At 38.6% G+C, this 21,941-nt stretch overlaps 1 protein-coding gene and 1 pseudogene across 1 annotated transcript in view; both read right to left on the minus strand.

Annotated features, from left to right (window-relative positions):
* HOOK3 (hook microtubule-tethering protein 3) overlaps positions 1–21,941 on the minus strand; it is a 144,797-nt gene that overhangs the window by 112,871 nt on the left and 9,985 nt on the right. Inside the window, exon 2 of the mRNA XM_006859913.1 lies at positions 12,651–12,736. Within this exon, the coding sequence (XP_006859975.1) occupies positions 12,651–12,736 (86 nt within the window). The remainder of the gene's footprint in view (positions 1–12,650; positions 12,737–21,941) is intronic.
* On the minus strand, positions 7,684–8,666 carry LOC102820229 (annotated as a pseudogene).

Consider the following 21,941-nt stretch of genomic DNA (forward strand, 5'->3'; position numbering starts at 1 on the left):
AACAAAATCCTAGCCAACAGAATTCAGCAACACATCAAAAAGATAATACATCATGATCAAGTGGGATTCATATCAAGGATGCAAGGATAATTCAACATTAGAAAAATGATCAACATAATCCACCACATAAATAAGAAAAAAGAAAAGAACCACATCATATTGATTGATACAGAAAAGGCATTTGACAAAATCCAACATCCATTCCTGATAAAAACACTCAACAAAGTAGGAATTGAAGTGAAATTCCTCAATGTAATTAAGAGCATACATACAAAACCAGTGGATATTTATCGATCTCCTTCATGCCAGTAAACAAGGTCATAAATAGTAAAAAGCCAACATTGCTCATGACACACTACACTCCTTAAGGGGGGAACTTGGTTCTCATTCACTGTTATACTGCCCAATGCCTCATATCTAGTACATAGCAAGCTATCTATAAATATTTGCAACTAAACTATAGTATTTGGAAAGTGACAGCATTTTCAATTTACACGTGTCCAATCTACTACTATTAAGGCAGAACACAACAGCAACTGCAGTTGACAGTTTTTTAAATTCAATCTGACTATTCCTAGTAAGGAACCCTGGTAATGTAATGGGTTATGTGTTGAGCTACTAATTGCAAGGTCAGCATTTCAAATTTACCAGCAGCTCCAAGGAGAAAGATGAATAATTCTGCTCCCATATTTACAACCTTGGAAACCCTATATAGTATTGCTATGAGCTGGAACTACTTGATGGCACACAACCACCACCACCATTCACAGTAATAAAGTGTGTCTCAACATATAGGCATCTGACCAAAGCTTTGGTAGTTTACCATTTCAGCACTTCTTTCTAAGTGCCCCTTACTTAATACTCTCTGACTAGGATCAAACAGCATTATGTTACTTTTCTTTAAGATCTTTTTAGATTATGGGTCAGCACAGATATGTAAATAACAACTGGTAATCTCACTGGGGCATTCTTCCTGAGTAAGAAAGTATTTTTAGCTTCTTACTATGTCCTGACTCCTAAGGGGAAAAAAGCAACACAAAATATACATAATCATTTCCCTAAATTCTGCCAGCAGCCCATTTATTTGCCTGTGTACCAGTTATAGTTTAAATTACAAGCATTGTATTTTCACTCCATTACTTAATGTAAGATTTTATTAGCAAACTTTACGTTTTTACATATGTTGATTTTTAGGTAGAATTCTATTTTTAAAACAAATTCTAAATTATCAAAAGTAGTCATTTTAGTACCCAGACATTAAATGTGTATTGGAGAGCTGGCTATAATAACTGAATTTCACCTCTACAACAATACCAAAAATACAACATATTATGCTCAGCCTCTAAGGAGTCATAGTATGCTGTTACATAAGGAATAGGCTTGACGTGAAGAACAGCCAATCTGTTTTTTAAGTGTTATTGAGTCAATTCTGAGTCATAAGGACCCTATATAGGGTTTCCAAAGAGTGGCTCACAGGTTTGAGCCACCATCTTACAGTCAGCAGTCCAGTGCTTATCCTACATTGTCACCTTTAGGGTGTCATAAAAATAATTCTTTTAACAAGCTTTCTACACTTCCACAAATTTTACCTGCATTTTGTCTTCTTTTAATCTTGTCTATCGCCTTTTCTCCCTTTTCCTGAACTCTGAAAATCACAACTAACAGCATGCAGAAGTATTGACGGGCCACTTCCTATCTTGTTCTTTCTACTAATATGTGGAGAAACCTTATTAAAGACAAAGGATAAAAGGAAATAAAGTTGCTTTCTTGTCATTTCCAAGTCGAGTGTTATAATTCCACATGGATTCATTAATTTATCAGCTATTTCATAATCACCTATTGTAGAGCATAACAAGGCGATCGATATTCAGTGTAAAGGTGGTGGTGTTGTTAAACAGGGTGGTCAGGATAGGCTTCTTGGAGAAACTGACAAATGTCAGTGAAGGGAGGGAGGCTGTTGATGTAGATATCTGACTGAGGAGCATCCTAAGCAGAGGGAAAGGCCATGCAAAGGTTCTAAGGCAGGAGGTACCTCTGCCTGTTCAAGGTTGAACAAGACTAGAAAGAATTCCAGTAAACTAGGTCAGAGTGGTAACAATTGATCCAGATTACCTAGGGTCTTACATACAATTGTAAGGACTTCAGTTTGTACCCTAAGTAAAATGCTGCCATATTTGCTTCATATATCATTTATTTGTTTACTCACTGTGGCAAAAACATAGGTTATGAAACATCCCATTTAAATAATTTTCACATGCTTTTGAAATTCTAAAAATTACAGAATCTGAAATTTCACTCCTAAAATCTTCACTATGCCTCTCTAATAAATATATTTTCCTATATAATCATAATTATTATAGCTAACAACAACAACAAAAAAATGTCATCTACCCAAATTTTCTCCATTATTCCCCAAATGTCTTACAGTTGGTTTTTTTTTTTTTTCAATGAAGAATTATAAACTGGTAATTAATGGTTAGTCTCATTCTCGCTTTAGGTGCTTTATCTAGAATAGCTCACTGCTTTTCCTTGATTCTCAGGACATGAACATGTTGAGGAGACTAGGCCAATTGTCAAATGTCTCAATTTCTGAATTGGACTGTTCCCTCACAATTTACTTTAACTTGTATCCCAAGCCTCTGTAAACTGGATTTCAGATCTAAAGGCTTGATTTCAATGTTTTAAAAGCACAGACATCAGGATTTCCTCACAGACTGGATGTGGGATGGGAATAAAAGACAGAAATCAAGGTCAACTCTTAGGTTTTTTTTGGTCTGAGCAACTGGAATACTATATATGCCAACAACTGAAATGACAATGGATTTCTAATAGAATAGATTTGGGACAGACAACTCAAGAGTGCACTTTTAGACATGGCAACCATGAGATGTCCATAAGATCCAACTGGACAAGTCTGGAAGCCAGAAGAAAGATTTATACTAGAGATATAAATTGAGAGAGTTAAAAATCCTGTAAGATAGGAAACATGGTAGCTCCATATGATAAACACTAGACTGTGAAGGTCCACGGTTTGAGCCTGCCAGCTGTTCTGTGGGCTAAAAATGAGGCGTTCTGCTCCCGTGAAGATTTAAAGGCTCGGACACACAATACAGGGACATAATGAGTTGGAACGAACTTGATGGCAATTAACAACAAGATAACTATGATGAACTGTATCAAATGCCGCTGATAGGTCAAGCTAAGGACTGAGAACAGACCATTAGAATTAACAACATGTTGTTGTTAGATGCCATCAAGTTGGTACAGATTCATGGCTATCCTATGCACAACAGAAGAAAACACTGTCTGGTCCTGCACCAGCTTCACAACCCTTGCTACATTTGAGCCCACTGCTGCCACTTACTACACCACCCCACCTTGTTGGGGGTCTTCCTCTTTTTCTCTGACCCTCCACTTCACTAAACATGATATCCTTTTCCACGTACTGGTCTCTCATGATAGATAATATGTCTGAAGTATTGGAGATGAAGTCTGGCCGTCCTGGCTTCGAAGGAGCATTCTGGCTGTACATGTTCCAACACAGATCAGTTTGTTCTTTTGGCAGTCCATGGTACTTTTAATATTCTCTTCCAACACTATAAATTAAATGCATCAATTCTTCTACAACCTGCGATACGCAGATAATATAACCTTACTTGCTGAAAGTAGGGGACTTAAAATACTTAACAATGAAGATCAAAGGCCACAGCCTTCAGTATGGGTTGCACTTCAATATAAAGAAGACAAAAATCCTCACCAATGGACCAATAAACAATACTCATATAAATGGAGAAAAGATTGAAGTTGTCAAGGACTTCATTTTGTTTGGATCAACCATCACCACTGAAAGAAGCAGCAGTCAAGAAATTAAATGATGTATTGCATTAAGTAAATCTGCTGTCCAAGACCTCTTTAAAATACTGAAGAACAAAGATGTCAATTTGAAGACTAAGGTGAGCCTGACCCAAGCCATGGTATTTTCAATAACCTTGGATGCATGTGAAAGTTTAACAGTGAATAAAGAAGACCATAGAAAAGTCAATGCATTTGAATTATGGTCTTAGAGAAGAATATTCAAAGTACCATGGTTTTGGTTAATGTTGTCTAACCACTATTGCTGTTCCTTTTCCAAAATTTTCCACCACCATTAACAGAAACTTGTGTCCCCTTCCCTCCCGAACAAAAATTCCTCTTTCTCCCTTCCTCTCATCCCTGGTAAACTTTGTTGCATTTAAATTATGGTATTGGAGAAGAATATTTAAAAAACAAATCTGTGTTGGGAGAAGTACAACCAGAACGTTCCTTAAAAGAGAGGATGGCAAGACTGCATCGCGCATACTTCAAGCATGTTATTAAGAGGGATCATTCCCTGGAAAAGGACATCATGTTTGGTTAAGTGGAGGTCAGGAAAAAAGAGAAAGACTCCCACCAAAGTGAGTGGACTGACACAGTAGCAGTAACAATGGCTCAAACATCGTTTGCTATGAATTGGAACAGACTCAACAGCACCTAATAACAGTGATGTTTTTACAATTGCTCCTGAAGGATGTGTAACTATGATTGAAAACATCTTATTAGCCCCCAATATTACTCATTGTAAGCCTCTGTACTCAACTATTCAACAGAAGTCCTGCATATAACCCATCTTCATTGTGACTAACAAGTCAAATTACTGTACTATAATGTCTTTGTTCCCTGAGTATGTCTGTCTTAAGTTGTAGTCATCAGTTCCTACTTACTCGGGCTCTCATTAAATGGACTGGCATCTTCTTGAATTTGAATGTACCATTTTTTGTTGTTGTCCTCTCCCCTGTTTCCTCTTCTGGAATAAATCCTCTTAATTGCATTTTATTCAAGAAAAAAATGTTTTTTATCCTTGGAATCTCATTTTGGATTCCAACTGTGGTGCTGTAAACACTGAACTTCTAACCACAAGATGAGCAGTTCAAATCCACTAGCTGCTCCTTGAAAACCCTATTCATGTTTTTTATGAGTCAGAACCAATTCAACAGCACTTAACAACAACAATCTCATTTTAAAGACTGAGTGTTTCTTTTTTTTTTCCTCCTATAACAAAGATTACCAGGGTTGGGAGGAAGGGAGAAAAGAAGAATTTTTGTTTGAGGGGACACTGAGTTTGTATTAGTGATGGCAGAAGATTTTGGAAAAGGAATAGCAATAATGTAGGACAACATTAACCAATACCACTGAATTGTAAATGGGCAAGTTGCATTGGCAAATGTTTTGGTAAATATATTTTCACAATTAAAAAAAAGCAAAATATAATATAACCTTACAAAGCCACTAACTGTAAACCAAACTAGTTGCTATCGAGTTAATTCACATAGCCACTTGGTGTTAAGTGCTATTAGGATACCTAAGGCAGCCTACTTCAGCAAGTGTTGGTGATGTTGTGGAGTAGTTCAAGCTGGTAGTTCAAACATGACTGGTGGGAAGGTAAGTGGTAAGCTCACTTCAAAAACAGACTGGCAGTTTCTTATATATCAAACAAACACCTACCATATGATCCAGCCAACCTACTACTAGGCAAGAGAAAAGAAAGAACAGTCACACTAAGATTTACACTCTAATGTTCATAGCAGCTTTGTTTGTAAAATAGCCCCAAACCAAAAATAATCTACATGTCCATCAACAAGTGACAATTTAACAAGTTAAATCTCAGCAGCTAACCTAAAGATTGGTGGTTCAAACCCACCTAATGGCTCCATGGGAGAAAGAACTGGCAATCTCTTCCTGTAAAGACTGTTGTTGTTGTTGTTAAGTGCTGTCAAGTTGGTTCTGACTCATAGCAACCCTGTATAGGGTCTCTGAGGAGCAGCTAGTGGGTTTGAAACACTGACCAGCACCACACCAGGTCTTCTTATAGGGCAGTTCTACTTTATCACATGGTGCAGTACAGTGGATTATTTCATATGGATTTTTTACCCATAGTTCTTATAATTCTCACCAAACATCTTTTTCCTAATGGATCTGGGTAAGAAAAGATGGGGATGATACAGTTGTCAATGACTGGTAACATGGCTAATTGTAATTGTGAAAATTTGGAACTCTCATGTGGGTATGGAGTCCTTGTGTGTGTGTGTGTGTGTGTGTGTGTCACTGTGGGTTAATGAGCTGGACCGCAAGGTCGGTTTGAACTACAAGGGTGATGGTTCAAGCTCACCAGCTGCTCCTCAGAAACCATATGTAGGGTCGCTATGACTCGGAACATTTAACAACAACAACTCTGTGGGTATACAATCAGCCATCTCAGAAGCAGGAGGGGGATCTTATTACCATCAATGAACAACCAAGAATGGAGTGTGTGTCTTTTGGACTCCGAAATCCCTGCACATTAAAACTCCTCGGCCCATGGGCAAACTCTGACCCTCAATTGTATGTAATCTATTAATTTCCCTAGTAAATCCCAGAACTCTGAGTCCAGTGTCTGAGTTCTGTGTAGTCACTACAATGAATAATTGAACAGTGAGGAGAGTGTGCCATGGGAGGAATGGTTGGTGCCTGTTGGTATATTTTTCCCCAGTTTGGTGTCATAAGTGGAATTCTGTTGCACATGGTGTCATTATGAGTTGAATTACTTGAACAACACCTAACAACAACATATTCATACAATGGAATACTATCCAGCAATAAAATACAGGTAACAACATGAATGAACTTCAAAATAATTATGGTGAGGTATAGAAGCCAGACCTTCTCCTCCCACCCCCAAAGAAAATATACTGGGTTCATTTATATAAAATTCTATAAAATGCAAACTAATCTACAATGACAAAAGGCAAATAAGTGGTTGCCCGTGACAAACCAGGTACTTAAATAAAATGCTGTGACTTCCATAAGATAAATACTTTTCTAACAAGCTTTCATAACACTGTTTATTCCTCCTCTGAAGCACTTGCAACTGCAGCTATTTTATTCTGTGGTTATATAATAAAAATCGGTTTCTTCCCAAATTATAAATTCTTTGAAAAAAGATACCTTGGCTCATTCTAGTATTACCACTGTTGTATACAAAGTTGTCACTCAATAAATACTTATCCAACTAACAAAGAAGTAATCAACTGTTGGTAAGGCTGTGTATAAAAAAACAACCACAAAAGCCACAGTCATGAGCTGACTCTTGACTTGTATCACACACTAGTTAAAACTAAGGAGATAATCTGCAACAATATGGATGAACCTCACAGACCGTCTGTTGCATGAAAGAAGCAAGACATAAAGAGCACATACTGTACAACTCCACCTATAAGAAGTTCAACAACAGGCAAAACTAGTTGGAGGTTTAATTTTACAATTTAAATCAGAATTGTAGCTAACTATAGGGCAAGTGATACTGATTAGGAAGGAGTATATGATAAGCCATTTGGCTGATAGAAATTTTCTATTTATTAATGTGAGTGATTACATGGATGGGTGGATGTTTGAGTATATATGCAAGGGAGCTTCAAAAAGTGAAAAAATGAAATGAAAGATTTTTTTCCATGAAATTTTTTTAAGTAATTAAAATGCTTTCATTAAAACTAGAAGAGGATGATAAAATATAGAAACTGAAAAATTAAAAACTATTTAAAACCTGGAATAGCTGACTGTTCAGAAACTACACAGATGGAACATGGGTGGTGGTGAACAGCAGAAAGGGATTATGGATGACACTGCATTGTTCTAGCTGCTCCTCATGCCACCTGTCTCCGAGGAAAGTCTGACACAGATAAGATATTGAGTCAGGCTAATGCTGGCAGCAGATCCATTGATGGTACCCTGCGTTATCAGTAGAGTCTTCCATTGGGTTCACAATTTTGATCTGTTCTGGGTATGTGACAGATCTCATTGATTTTGGTACCTTGATGTCAATCAGATCATTTGGAATGGTGAGTTCATGAGAAGCAGTCTGAGCACATATATATAACCTGCTCAGTAGTCTTTCACCTCTGATGAGCTGGATTCACTGCTACTCTAATCTGGTGTTGCCAAGCATCATAGGAAAATGAGACAGTTGCATTGCCAACTGATGCAGCCCAGGCAAATCTGGCTGTGGAATGAATGGCATATTGTCCTTGAATGGTATAGGCCTGACCACCTGTAAGATGACTGGAGAACTGGACAGCTTGGGCTGGTAAGGGATGGTCATGCCTTTTGGGGAGGACTCCAACATGACCACGCAGATTGCTTGACACACTCAATGATGAATTGCAAAATGTCAGTAATCGTGATGGTCGGCTCAGTTGAGTTGGGAAGCATATCACTGGCCACTTGGACATGAGTTCCAGTACTCTCTCATTATTTCCTTTATCTTGCAACTACTTTTCCCTGTAAGAGAGCCACACTGACTAGCAGGGACCACCAGTCTCAGGGTGACTGGAGATCCAGTGGCAGCAGTACTACTGGTCACAGAGATGCTGATATGCTGTTTCAGTTTGTCAATGATGAGAGCAAATGCTTTAAAGATGACAGCATTAGTGGGGCCAGCCAAAGTGATAATTCTATCAGGACAATTTCCCTCTGAGATGTTGATATGTGCACGACTCACTCTCTTCTTGCATCTTTTTACTTTTTTCGATGAAACTGCCAACTTATTTTCCATGCATAAGCAGGCAGATAGTGACAGAAACATTTAACCTACGGTCAATCATCCTGGTGTCCATGTTGAGCAAGTCTTCTGGGGAGCAGGACTTTAAGTGGTGAAGTTTTAGATCACTGGCTAAGTGAAGGTAAAAAATTGCAGGCACAAGTCAACTGCAGGGGGGGAGGGGGGAAGGGGGAACGGAAAAACGGGCTGCGGGGGGGGAGGAGCAGAGAGAAGGTGAGTGGGACCTGTGGGCAGGTAGAGGAGGAAAGGGGAAAGAGACACTGGGCAGGAAAAGTGATGGCGAAGGTGGTGGTTGCTCCTGCCGTTGCCTCTGTTGGTCTGGCTCCAGGAACTTTTTGAAGCCCCCATGTATATACATACAAACACAAACAACAAATATGTGTGTGTGTTGTTGCTAGCTGCCATCAAGTTGGTCCCAAATTATGGTGACAGTGTGTAGAACAAAATGAAATGTTTCCTGGTCCTGAGTCATCTTCATGATGCCATACGACCCTATGTATGTATACACACATAGGCAAATTCATTACTTTTACAGTATGCTATACATACGTTTCCTGGTGTGGCGCTGTGGGTTAATGTGCCAGACTGCAAAGCCATTTGAACTGCATGGTCGGCGGTTCAAGCTCACCAGCGGCTCCTCAGAAACCCTATACAGGGTCACTATGGGTCAGAATCAACTTGACGGCACTTAACAACATACCTATGTTATACGTCAACCAAAAGAAAAAGGAAGTAAGAAAACATTTCTGAAGAAAAAAAAAGTGCAAAACTAAGCGTTAATGAGAAATATGCCCTCAAAGCTTTCCTAAGTTAAAACAAACATTTTGTAGACTATGTTGTATGTTATTCTTGTTCTGATGAAATAATATATACATACATATCTTCCTTTTTGCTGCAAACGACAGAAATCCAATACTAGCTTATAATAAAATTCATTTATTGATACATATCTAGAATTCACACTTTTAGATAGGCCTATATGCCCATAAGTAATTTTTATTAAGAATGTCAATGAAACTCTCTATTCAAAACTAACATTTATTAAGGGATCACTCATCAGAGAACATGAAAATTTCAAGATGACTCTAAGAGGAGTGCTAGAACCAGGGCTAGCCAAGTTTCAGATGAGGTTTCTGTGTGTCTGTATATATGAAGAGATGTGTCATGAAAGTTATGGAAGAAAGAGAAAATCAACTATGGTTTTCAAACATGAGTCCCCAATTCTAAAGGTATAAAGACAGGTTCTCTGAGATGCTTCTCACATGGACAACTCTATGTTGTTTACTTCAACGGGATATCAGCAAAGGTTTATTTTATGATGGTAATTCTCCACAGGCTGACAAGTGTCCGGAATTTCAAAAGATAACATCTCCCAAATAATGTCAAATGAAAAGACTTCTCAAATTCACAAGTAACCCTTTCTTTAAAAAAATCCTAGGTAAAAAGTTTAAGACTGCCATAAATGCCAACTTTATACATTACCAGGGTTTCAAAGTACTTAGAAGGAAAGGATTAAGTATGCTTTGCATATCCCAAACAAAGATTTCATTCTTTTAGTCACTCAACAAACACAAGCGCACATGATGCAGACTGAACCATAAAAAACTGCTGATATTTAACCATTTTAAAACTATAATGAATGGTAAGTTCATATGATTCAATAACAACAACACCAACAAAAAAACAGACATTGTCTAGATACTAGGCAACAGCAATAAACAAAACAAATTCTCAGGCTTTATGTAGAGCTTGCATTCTGTGTGTACTGGCGTGGGGTAAAACACATATAAACAAATAAAGGTATACCACTTTACTTTTACAGATGATCTACATTAGGACCTATTTTTGTTTTTCATTTTTTAAAAATAATATTTTATTTTTGGAGAATGTTTACACAGCAGTTTAGGTTCCCTTAAACAATTTTTACACAGGTTTTTTTTACTTAACATTGGTTACATTCTTCATAATGCATAAATACTGAAAAAATTTCCGTTCTGGTTGTCCCATTTCTACTAATCTAGTTTTCCTGCCTTCTTACATTCTCATTTTTGTTTCAAAGTAATTATTGACCATTTTTGCTTTAATAGAGTTGTTTTTAAAGGTACACAGGACTTAAAGGCTATAGTCATTATTTTTTGAGCCAATTTGTTTGTTTCTATAAACTTTAATTGTGAATTGAGTGAAGGCTTACAGACAAGACCATCAGTTTGACACTCCACATATCATACAGTTTGTTTCATCTCAATGACTGCAATCCCCTCTATGCAGCAACAGTTATCCCGCTTCTTCCCTATGATTCCTATTTGCATTCTACTCACCTTCCTATCCCTTTTCAAATTTCTCCATAGGTAAGTTGTCCTTTTGATTTGGAATGACCATTCCGTAGTGAGCACACTTTATTAGTTGCTGTCCTCCCTATATACCTAGCTATTACTTGGCTGAAAATTGGACCACAAGGGTGAGTTCCTTTCCAGACCTAAACGGTAGATGAGGGCCACAGTCACAGCTTCCTCTCTGACCAGTATACCTGGTTTTTGTTTAAGTAATTTTGAGTTTTGTTTCACATTTTCTCTCACTCTATCCAGGACCCTTTCAAAGCAGCTAGTAGTGGTAGCCAAGCATCATTTAGTTCTTCTGGTCTCAGAGTTGTGGAGACTGATGGTCACATGTTGCATCAATCCACTAGACTTAATTGATTCCAAGCACCTTCAAGTCTCATCACCACTCTTTTGCACATGGAGAAACCAATAGCTGCACCTCACACGGCTGTTCATGAGCTTTTAAGATCCTAGATAACACTCACCAAAGTACGAGGCAGAATATTGTCTCTGTGGACTATATTATGCCAACTGACCACGGTGTTCCCTGAGACTATGGTCCTGAGCCCCCAGGCCCAGAAGCTCTTTGCCTTAAGATACTTGATAATATCTAAGAAGTTTTCATCATTTTGCCCGCTGATGCTCCACCACATTTATAGCTGTGTTTTCAGGAAAGTTAAATACCCATGTACAAATATCCTCTTTCAAAAATTAGTCCCTATTTTTTCTAACTGGAAGACTTCTAAAGAGGATTTTCACTTTTACAGAAAAAGGTGAAAACTGAAACTAGCATTGCAGAGAGCCTTTAAGAGGTAGGGTGTACCCTGAGCAGGGAGAGTGATGTCCCCAAATTCTTTTCTCAGTATCTCAACATCAAGCCACCAATACTTTGAACCATATCGGTGGATTGTATGTATTCAAGTTATTGTAGGTTGTATATACTATTTGGTATAATACAGATCTATTTTGGGGGATCAGGAATGTTCAAAAATTTTTCCCATATAAATTAATGATAATTACTTCTTTGCTTTTACACTATTTCAGTTTAAGAAAGATTCCAAGGAACACTACAGTCCAGCACAGGGGAGCATAAATTAGATAATATTGTTTGCTTTAGAGAAGAACACAAAAGGTTAAGGGAGCTAGTCAGCCCAAGGGGCTGGCTGTTGTTACTTTATGCAGGTAGTCAGTGAGAGCCTCATCGTTAAGACAATATTTGAACAAAATTCTAAAGGAAAGAAGGTTGTTGTTGTTAAGTGCTGTCAAGTTGGCTTGGACTCATAGTGACCCCGTAAAGGGCTTCAAAGGGTTTTAATTTTTTGTGGTAGCAGAAAGCACTATCTTTCTCCCGTGGTGATGCTGGTGTGCTTGAACCATAAATGAACCTTACGATTCGCAGTCCAGTGCTTATGTATGGAGCCACCACAAAAGCCTCTAAAATTCTTCTACAATGGAAAGGAAAAATCTGGTCAACAATATGAAAATTTCTGTTGAGCTTATGCCCAAAATCACAAAAATAAACAATCCAGCTAAAGTCACTGTAGTATTATAACAGTTACAATCCTAATCAAACTTACAATCCATAGCTAACAAAAATTATCACTGCTGCTTACAATTCTTATTCTATATGCGACACAAGTTTCATTGTATTTTTTGGCCCATGTTTCAACCTAATAAATATCTAGGAATAAGAATACACATAAAGATAAGCAATTTATTCTTACATCTTTTGAAGAACCTGGGCCATCACAACCCCACTCGTTAAATCTTCCACAGTCTGGCATGGTGCATCTACATTGAATGTCTGGATCTAGAAAAAACAAACAGGATAAAAAGATTCTATGGTTAACTACATTAGGCTGCATTTGTGCTTATTTTATCTTTGAGGAAAGAGTAACTCTAAAAAGTAGACCAGATTATTGCCATTTCCCCCCTTAGGTAAAAGATAAATTACGATGGGCATTGGGAAACATCCCAACATGCATTTTGCTCTCATATAATCAATCAGTCTAAAAAGATCACTGTAACTTTAGTCCTTCTACTAAGACAGATTCCACCACCATATCTGTCAATTTGTTGTACAATGGTGGTTAGTGTTGCTGGAAGCTTTGCCATTGGTGTTGTAAATACCAGCAGGGACACCCATGGTGGGTAGGTGGATCAAGGAAGATGCAGAATAAGGTAAACTAAGAAGGATATGTGGACCAATTCTGAATGGGTAGCTACTGAAAACCTCATGCATAGACTATTACTGTCTGATACAGTGCCACAACATGAGCCCCTCATATTGGAAGGCACTCACATGGGGAAGAGCTACCTCCTCAAAGCAGATTAGGTCTTAATGAAGTGAAGGTAGCAAAACTTCTGATACCTCCATTTGCTGATGGAGCATATCTCAAAATAAAAAGCAACAGTTGCAAACATTCATTAATAATCAGAAAATGGAATGTATACAATGTATGAATCCAGGAAAATTAGAAGCTGTTAAAAATGAGGTGGAATGCATAAAGATTGATATTCTAGGCATTAGTGAGTTGAAATGAACTGGTATTAGCCAATCCAAATGAGGCAGTCATATGGTTGGTTTACTATGCTGGGAAAAACAAATTAAATAGGAATGACATAGTCATCATCAAAAAAACCATTTCAAGATCTATCTTGAAGTACGATGCTGTCTGTGATACGAGAATAGCCATACACCTACAAAGAAGACCAGTTAATAACAATATTATTTAAATTAATGTACAAACCACTAAAGTAAGTGATGATGAAACTGAGGAATTACATAAATTTCAGTCTGATATTAATTAAACATGCAATTGAGATGCATTGATAATTACTGGTGATTGGAATGCAAAAGTTGGAAACAAAGAGAAATGATCAGTAATTAGAAAATATGGCCTTTGTGATATAAATGCTGGAGATTGCAGACAAAATTTTACAAGACCAAAGACTTACTCATTGCAAATACCCTTTTTAAACAACAACAAAAAAGGCAATTACACACATGGACCTAAACAGATGAAATACACAGGAATAAAACTGACCACATCTATGGGAAGACACAGTAGAAAAGCTCGATGTCATCAGCTGAAGCAAGGTTAGGGACAGACTGTGGAACAGACCACCAATTGCTGATATGCAAATTCAGGCTGAAGCTGAAGAAAATTAAACAAGTCTACGAGAGCCAAAATATAATGCTTAATATATCTCATGTGAATTCAGAGACCACCTCAAAGACAGATGATGTATTAGACACTAATGACCAAAAGCCAAAGAAGTTGTGGGATGATATCCAGAACATCAACAGTAAAAAAAAATTAATGATCATTAAGAAGACAAGAAGGAAGGAAAAGACGAAAATGGGTATCAGAAGAGACTCTGAAACTCACCCTCCAGCACAGAGATGCTAAAGCAAATGAAAGAAATGAGGAGGTAAAAGAGTTGAATGGAAAATGTCAAAGTGCATACGGAAATGTGCAAAGACCTAGAGGTAGAAAACCAAAAGGGAAGAACATGCTCAGCATTTCTCAAGCTGAAAGAACTGAAATAAAAATCCAATCCTCAACTCTCAATATTGAAGAATTCTATGAGCAAAATAGTGAATGATGCAAAAAGCATCAAAAGAAGATGGAAGGAATACACATTCACTGTACTAAAAAGATATGGCTGATGTTCAGCTATTTCAAGAGATAACATATGATTAAGAACCAACTGTATTGAAGGAAGAAGTTCAAGGTGCACAAAAGGCATTGGCAAAGAACAAGGCTCCAGGAATTGACAGAATACACACTGAGATCTTTCAACAAAATGATACAGCACTGGAAGCACTCATTCAACTATACCAAGAAATTTGAAAGAGATCCATACATGTATCCATTCCAAAGAGAGGTGACCCAGTGGCATGTGGAAATCATCAACAATATCATCAATAATGTAAGCAAATTTTTGCTTTTTATATACTGTTACAGATGCAGCAGTATATCAATAGGTAACTGCCAGAAATTCAAGCTAGATTCAGGAGATGGCTCTTGGCTGAAAATTAGAAAATATCAGAAAGATACTTAGGCTTATTGACTACGCAAAGGCTTTCAACTGTGTAGACCATGACAAACTATGGGTAACATTGTAGAGAATCAGTATTCCAGAATATTGGAATGTGCTCATGAGGAACTTGTACACAAACCAAGAGACAACTATTAGAACAGAAAAAGGGGATACTGAGTGGTTTAAAATCAGGAAAGATGTGATACAGCCTGGGCTATATTACTTCACTATACTTATTCAATCTGTATACTGAGCAAATAATCCAAGAAGCTGGATTATATGAAGAAGAATACAGCATTAGGATTGTAGGAAGACTCATTAACAAACTGTGACAGGACAAAATCTTGCTTGCTGAAAGTGAAGAGGAGTTGAAATACTGATAAAAGTTCGAAGACTACAGACTTCAATATGGATGGCACCTCAACATAAAGCAAACAAAAATTTTCACAACTGGACCAATAAATATGCTAAATGGAGAAAACATTGAACCTGTCAAAGACCTCATGTTGCTTAGATCCACAATCAACACTCATGGAAGCAGCCGCTAAGAAATCAAACAACATATTGCGTTAGGCAAAACTGCTATAAAAGACCTCTTTAAAGTGTTAAACAAAGATGTCAGTTTGAAGACTAATGTGTGCCTGATCCAAGCCATGGTTTTTTCAATTGCCTCATATGCATGTGAGAGCTAGACAACTAATAAGGAAAACTGGAGAAGAACTGATGTATTTGCATATTGAAAGTACCATGTACTGCCTGAAGAACAAAGAAATCTGTGTTGGTAAAACTACAGCCAGAATACTCCTTAGAAGCCAGTAGGTCAAGATTTTATCTCTTACACTTTGAACATGTTGTACAGAGGGATGAGTCCATAGAAAAGAACATCATGCTTAGTGAAGTGGAAGGTCAAAGATAAAAAGGAAGACCCCCAACAAGACTGACAGTGGTAGCAACAATGAGCTCACACATAACCACAATGTAAGAACGGCAAGGATTAGACAATGTTCTGGTGTGCATAGCATCTGGAGTAACTCGAAGCCATCTAACAAGCAACAGGTTCAGAAATGAACATGCCTACAACATTATTGCATTGGGCAAATCTGCTGCACAGGAACTTTTTAAAGTGTTGAAGAGCAAGGATGTCAGCTTGAGGACTAAGGTGCGCCTGACCCAAGCCATAGTATTTTCAATAACCTCATATGGATGTGAAAGCTGGACAGTGAATAAGGAAGATTGTAAAAGAATTGATGCCTATGAATTGTGGTGCTGGAGGAGAATACTAAAAGTGCCATGGACTGCCAAAAGAACCAATAGATCTGTTTTGAAAGAAGTGCACCCAGAGTGCTCCTTGGAGGCCAAGATGGCTAAACTTTGTCTCTCGTACTTTGGACATATTGTCAGGAGGGAACAGTTGTTAGAGAAGGATGTCATGCTGGATAAGATGGAGGGTCAGAGAGAAAGAGGAAGACCCCCAACGAGATGGATCTGCCAAGTGGCATCATTGATGGCGTCAAGTGTGGCAACAGTAGTGAGGTTGGCCCAGGATCGGACATTCTTTTGTTCTGCTGTGCATGGGGTCACTGAGTCAGTTCCGACTTGATGGCACCTGACAACAACAACAATAAGACACTATGGTGTGGCGCTGTGGGTTAAAGCGCTGGATTGCAAGTTGGTTTGAACCACAAGGTTGGCAGTTCACGCTCACCAGCCGCTCCTTGGGAACCCTATACAGGGTCACTATGGGTGGGAACAAACTCAATAGCAATTCACAATGATAATGAGAAGACACTATGGGTCCAAGTGATGCTTGCTTGAGCTTCTGGGGAAAAAAATGTCAACCACCTCTTGATGAATATGTTGCCCTAATTTCTGACAGTACTCATTTTACGACAATTGAGGCAATCAGTTCTTAGGATAAAGTCAATGAAGTAGATGGCAGAGAGAAAAGAGAAAAAACAATTTGATCTTTTAGGTCAAAATTGAACTACTGATTAAAAACCCTCCAACTATGTGAGATACATGTCTTCATTGTTTAAGCCAGTCTAGATTGAGGTTTCTGTTAGTCAAGAGCCAAAAATATCCTGATACAGACACAGAAGGTACACTTCCTACGGTAAAGTTAATATTTAATTCATTTCTACTAACAAATGTACTGTGAATTAGAACTTTCTTTGTACTGGTCAGCAGGATGTGGCCAGAAAAAAAATGTTATAATTTTCCTAGTAAAAATTATTTCTATGAGTTAAGAAAAAGTCAATGAGCCAACAATAACTAGAACAAGTAGTACAACTAGAACTTGGAAAATAAATTACAGGCCAGGCCCTCAGAGTCTATGTTGTTAGGCTGTAACTCCTAGGCATTCTATGTACAACAGAAAACAACGATGCCCAATCATGTACTATCCTCACAATTGTGATGTGATAGCTGAGCCTATTGTTGCTGCCACCATGTCGAACTATCTCACTGAAGGTCTTCCTTCCTCCTTTTTTGTGATCCTCCACTCATTCAGTGAAATGCAAGCGTTCTAACAGATTATATAAACACTAAACACAAAGATTAGAAGTGAGAGTGGCATGCAAGCTAATAATGAGAAGAAGGTTAATAAAGATTCAATGAAGAGATATCAATGGTTTAATGGTAGAATTCTTGCCTTCCACACTGGAGACTCAGGTTAAATTCCTGGCCAATGCAGTTCATAAACAGCAACCATCCATCAGTGCTATGAATAAGTTTCTACAGAACTTCCAGATGAACAAGGACTAGGAAGGAAGGCCTGATGATCTGTAGTCCTTCCAAAAGTCAGGTATAACTGATCATGGAAATGGTATAAGAAAAGAGCAACATAATCTTCCATTGTGCATGTGGTCGTCATAAGGCAGAGGCTGACAACAATCATTATCATGCAAAACCATGTACACCATGTTAGACCTTTAGCCCAAGAGCAATGTGAAAATCAGCAAAGGATTTTAAGTCAGAGCTTTAAACTGGTTCATTCCGGTCTGGGTCCATGCTGAGAATTTGCCTGTTCACCCCAGAAATATTGAATTGACATCTACATTTTAACAAGATCGCCAGGTGATTCTTCTAGATTCCCAGATGATCTGTAAAAACATAGGCATATATCTGGGATGGGAATGTAATTTCTCAGCAGTAGGTTGAACCAGAATAAACCAGTTCAAAGCCCTATTTTAGCAGGAGAGTGAGAGCACACTAAAGAAAGAATTAGAAGAAATGAAGCCAGGAGACCTATAGCAGGTTTATGCATTTAACACAAATAAACCAGAACTATGAGTTAGAACCAAGTTGACTGCACTTAGCAACAACACCAACAATAAACTAGGTAGAACAAGCCCAGGAGGCCTAATGGGAAAGCACTTTGTGGGAGAAAAGACCTGGCAATCTTGTACACTGTAGCACATGAAACTTACGGGGCAGCTCTACTCTGTCCTGTACCAAAAAACCCACTACCACTGAGTTAATTCCAACCCTGTACAGAGTTCCCAGGACTGTAAACCTTTAGGGGAGCAGACAGTCTCATCTTTCTACCAAGGACTAGCCAGTGTGTTTGAACAGTTGACCTATCAGTTACCAATTCAATGCTGATTCCACAATACTACCAGGGTTTTCCTTACTCTGACCTATGTTGTTGCTGTTGTTGTTGTTAAGTGTCCTGGAGTTGGTTCTGACTCATAGTGAGCTTGTATAGGTTTTCCAAGGAGTGGCTGTTGAGCTTGAGCCGGTGACCTTGTGGTTCCAAACCAATATTGTAGCCCACCACATTAATCCACAGCACCATATCAGGACTCCATTCTGTCCTATAGGGGGTGCTATAAATCAGAATCAACTTGATAGCACACAGCAACAACAACAAACTAGGTATGATGGAAATATTAGGAATAACATTCAAGTAAATTGTTCGTTCAAAGTTGTACATGTTTTAAGCCTTTTATACGTGTTGCCAAACTTTCTTTAATAAATGTAGCAACAACTTATTCTTCCTAACAGTATGTTAGTATCCAATTTTAAGATTCAGTCTTAAAAAAGAACTAAGGGAGAAAACAAACAAGATGGTGGACTGGGTGGAAGTGCAGTGAGGAGCTCCATCAGCAACAACACAGAATATCAGACCAAGCAGGCTCAGGGGATGGTACCAGAACTCTGAAGCACATATAAAGGAATATTTAGAAAGCTGGAAGGCTTACAGTTAGGGGAATTTGTAGCAGAAGTAAGAAATCCAGTGCTTTCTAATTCAAGATGCTCAGCTGCTCCCAGCAGGAGTGAGGGCCACCATCTTGGGAGAGACCAAGCAAGGGAAGAATCAGAGCAGCCACAGACACCTGATAAACAGCAGAGATAAAGGTATGAACATTGTTCTTTTTTAATCTGTTCATTGGTTTCTAGCTATCTGCGCACCTCCATTCTGGAGACTAGAGGGGGGTGCCTGAGCGAGTGGACACCTCACCCCACCCCCATAAGGTTCTACTATGCATGCACAGAGATCTCCTCAAAATTTAAAGTGACAGTTTCCACTTAAAACCAAATGGCAGTGCAAAACAGCCACAGCCGGCCCTGAACTGTTTATCATTAGGAAAAAGGCCTGAAAGGGAGTTGGGGAGCGGGACAGGTAAACTAAAAAGGAAATAGGCTGAAAATTAAATCCTGGGTTACGTCACAATGACCAACAGTGGCATCTTGAAATTTCTCAGGAAGAAGAGTGAAAAGAGAAGACCATCTCCTGATCACACCTACTTGGAGGCAATCAGAAAGCATAAAAAATACCAAAATACACACCCATCTAAGTATTAAGGCCACAGCTAACTCCTGAATATGCCCAAAAAACAGAAACAGATGACCATATCACCACATGTCCAGAAACGAGATGAAGTGACTGAGGCAAATGAGCTGGAAGTAGACCTACACTCCATACTGGAAGATGGGCAGGCTTCGGAAATGCCTGAGAAAGAATTTAGAAAAATGATTATAAAATGTATCACAAAAGTATACAATGGAAAAATAAGGAAGAAGTCAGGAAAGCTCTACAGGAACAATCAAATAAGACAGATACAGCATTGGAAACAATTCAAAACCTACAGAAATAGGTCCAAATAATTAATAATAGAACATCAGAAATGGACAATACACTGAAAGGGCAAAGGAGTAGAACTGAAGAGATAGAAGCCAGAACTAGTGAGCTGGAAGATAAATCTCTCAACACTACCAAGGTAGAAGAGAAAACAGAAAAAAAGGATTAAAAAAATCTGAAAAAGGCCTAAGATTTGTGTTGGACAACATGAAAAGGAATAACTTAAGAATTATCGGCATTCCAGAATAGGAAGAATCACACAAGTCCACAGAGGAGATAGTTGAAGAGCTGCTGGAAGAAAAATTCCCTAACATCATGAAAAGTGAAAAGAAAAGCATTCAAGAAGCTCAATGAACCCCAGGAAGGACAGACCCTAAAAGGCAATCATCAAGACACATAATAATCAAGCTCTCCAAAATCAAATATAAGGACAGAATCCTGAAAACAGCTAGAGAAAAGAAAAGTGTAACATACAAAGGCAAGCAAATCAGATTAAGCTCGGCTCTCTCAAAAGAAACCATGCAGGCAAGAAGACAATGGGGAGACATCTATAAAACCCTGAAAGAAAAAGACTGCCAACCAAGAATCCTCTACCCAGCAAAGCTGTCAATCAAATACGATGGTACAATTAAAACATTCCAGGATAAACAGAAGCTAATGGATTTTGCCAAAGCCAATCCTGCTATGAAAAACATCCTAAAGGGAGTTCCGTGGACTGAGAACCAACAAGAACAGACAACAACCAGAGAATGGTGTACGTGGCAGCATCACCCTGAACCCAATAGACAAATTGAAGAGTCAAGAACAGAATAAAATTATAAGAACAGAAGATCTAGGAGGTCAGTCTATGATCAAAAAAATTACAGTGTGAAAGAAGGTAAACACAGAAGAACAGAGATCCAAGTGGTGAGAAGGTCAGGTAGATTACAGGATAAAATCGACTGTCTTAAATGGAGGGAAGAGTTAAAGGAATATAAGGTTAACCACAACAATGGGGTTGGGATGGGGGGGTTTAATTAGGGTGTTGGGGAGGGCAATACAAGGGGGAGGAGGCAGAAGAACAAGATAGATAGGGGAACACTAAGGTTTGCATGGCCTAAGTGGGAAAAACGTAAATAGAGATGCATGGTTAACCTTGGAACAACAGGGCTCTGTGATACAGGGATCTAGGCATAGATCCTAGATCCTACTGAAAAGGCAAAATAATACTAAAATGCTTGAGGGTCTTATGAATACTGGTTTCCCTTGCCTACTATTGCAAAATAGACACTTGAGTGGGATAGAAAGAAATGTTGGGAAACATGATTAGAGAAAACGTGTAAGTCAATCTTCAGCCTATAACTGACGGGAATCCCTAAGAGGGGTTCTAGAACTTGCCCAGTGAAATAGGCCTCTTGCAAAGCCTTTGCAGACTATAGGACCTTAGGTGGAATCCTGAGTTCCATCCAGAACCTTATGAGGTCGGACATTCCCACTAGAAAGGACAAGCAGACCAGCCTGGAATAGCTAGAGTGACAGAAGATATACATCTTCAAAGAAAGATCATCAAGAAAAACCCAAAACAAAAATGTCAGCATGACTGGCTACTCTAAGAATAAGCAAGCTGTGTGCCAGGAAGCCATCAAGGGAAGCAATCAAGTTTCTTCAGGACAAACTCCCCTCTGAGACTGAAACCCAAAGCACATGAGCAGGCATGTTAGCTTGCTGGCGTCCACACTGGTCTACTGGTGAGTGGTTGTTGTTGTTGTCAGGTGCCATCTAGTCGGAACCGACTCATAGCGACCCCATGCAGAGCAGAACGAAACAATGTTCGATCCTGGGCCAACCTCACTACCGCTGTCACACTTGAGTCCATCAATGATGCCACCTGGCTGATCCATCTCGT

This window comes from Chrysochloris asiatica, unplaced genomic scaffold (genome assembly GCF_000296735.1).
Source record: "Chrysochloris asiatica unplaced genomic scaffold, ChrAsi1.0 scaffold00035, whole genome shotgun sequence".
In the NCBI taxonomy this organism is placed as follows: domain Eukaryota; kingdom Metazoa; phylum Chordata; class Mammalia; order Afrosoricida; family Chrysochloridae; genus Chrysochloris; species Chrysochloris asiatica.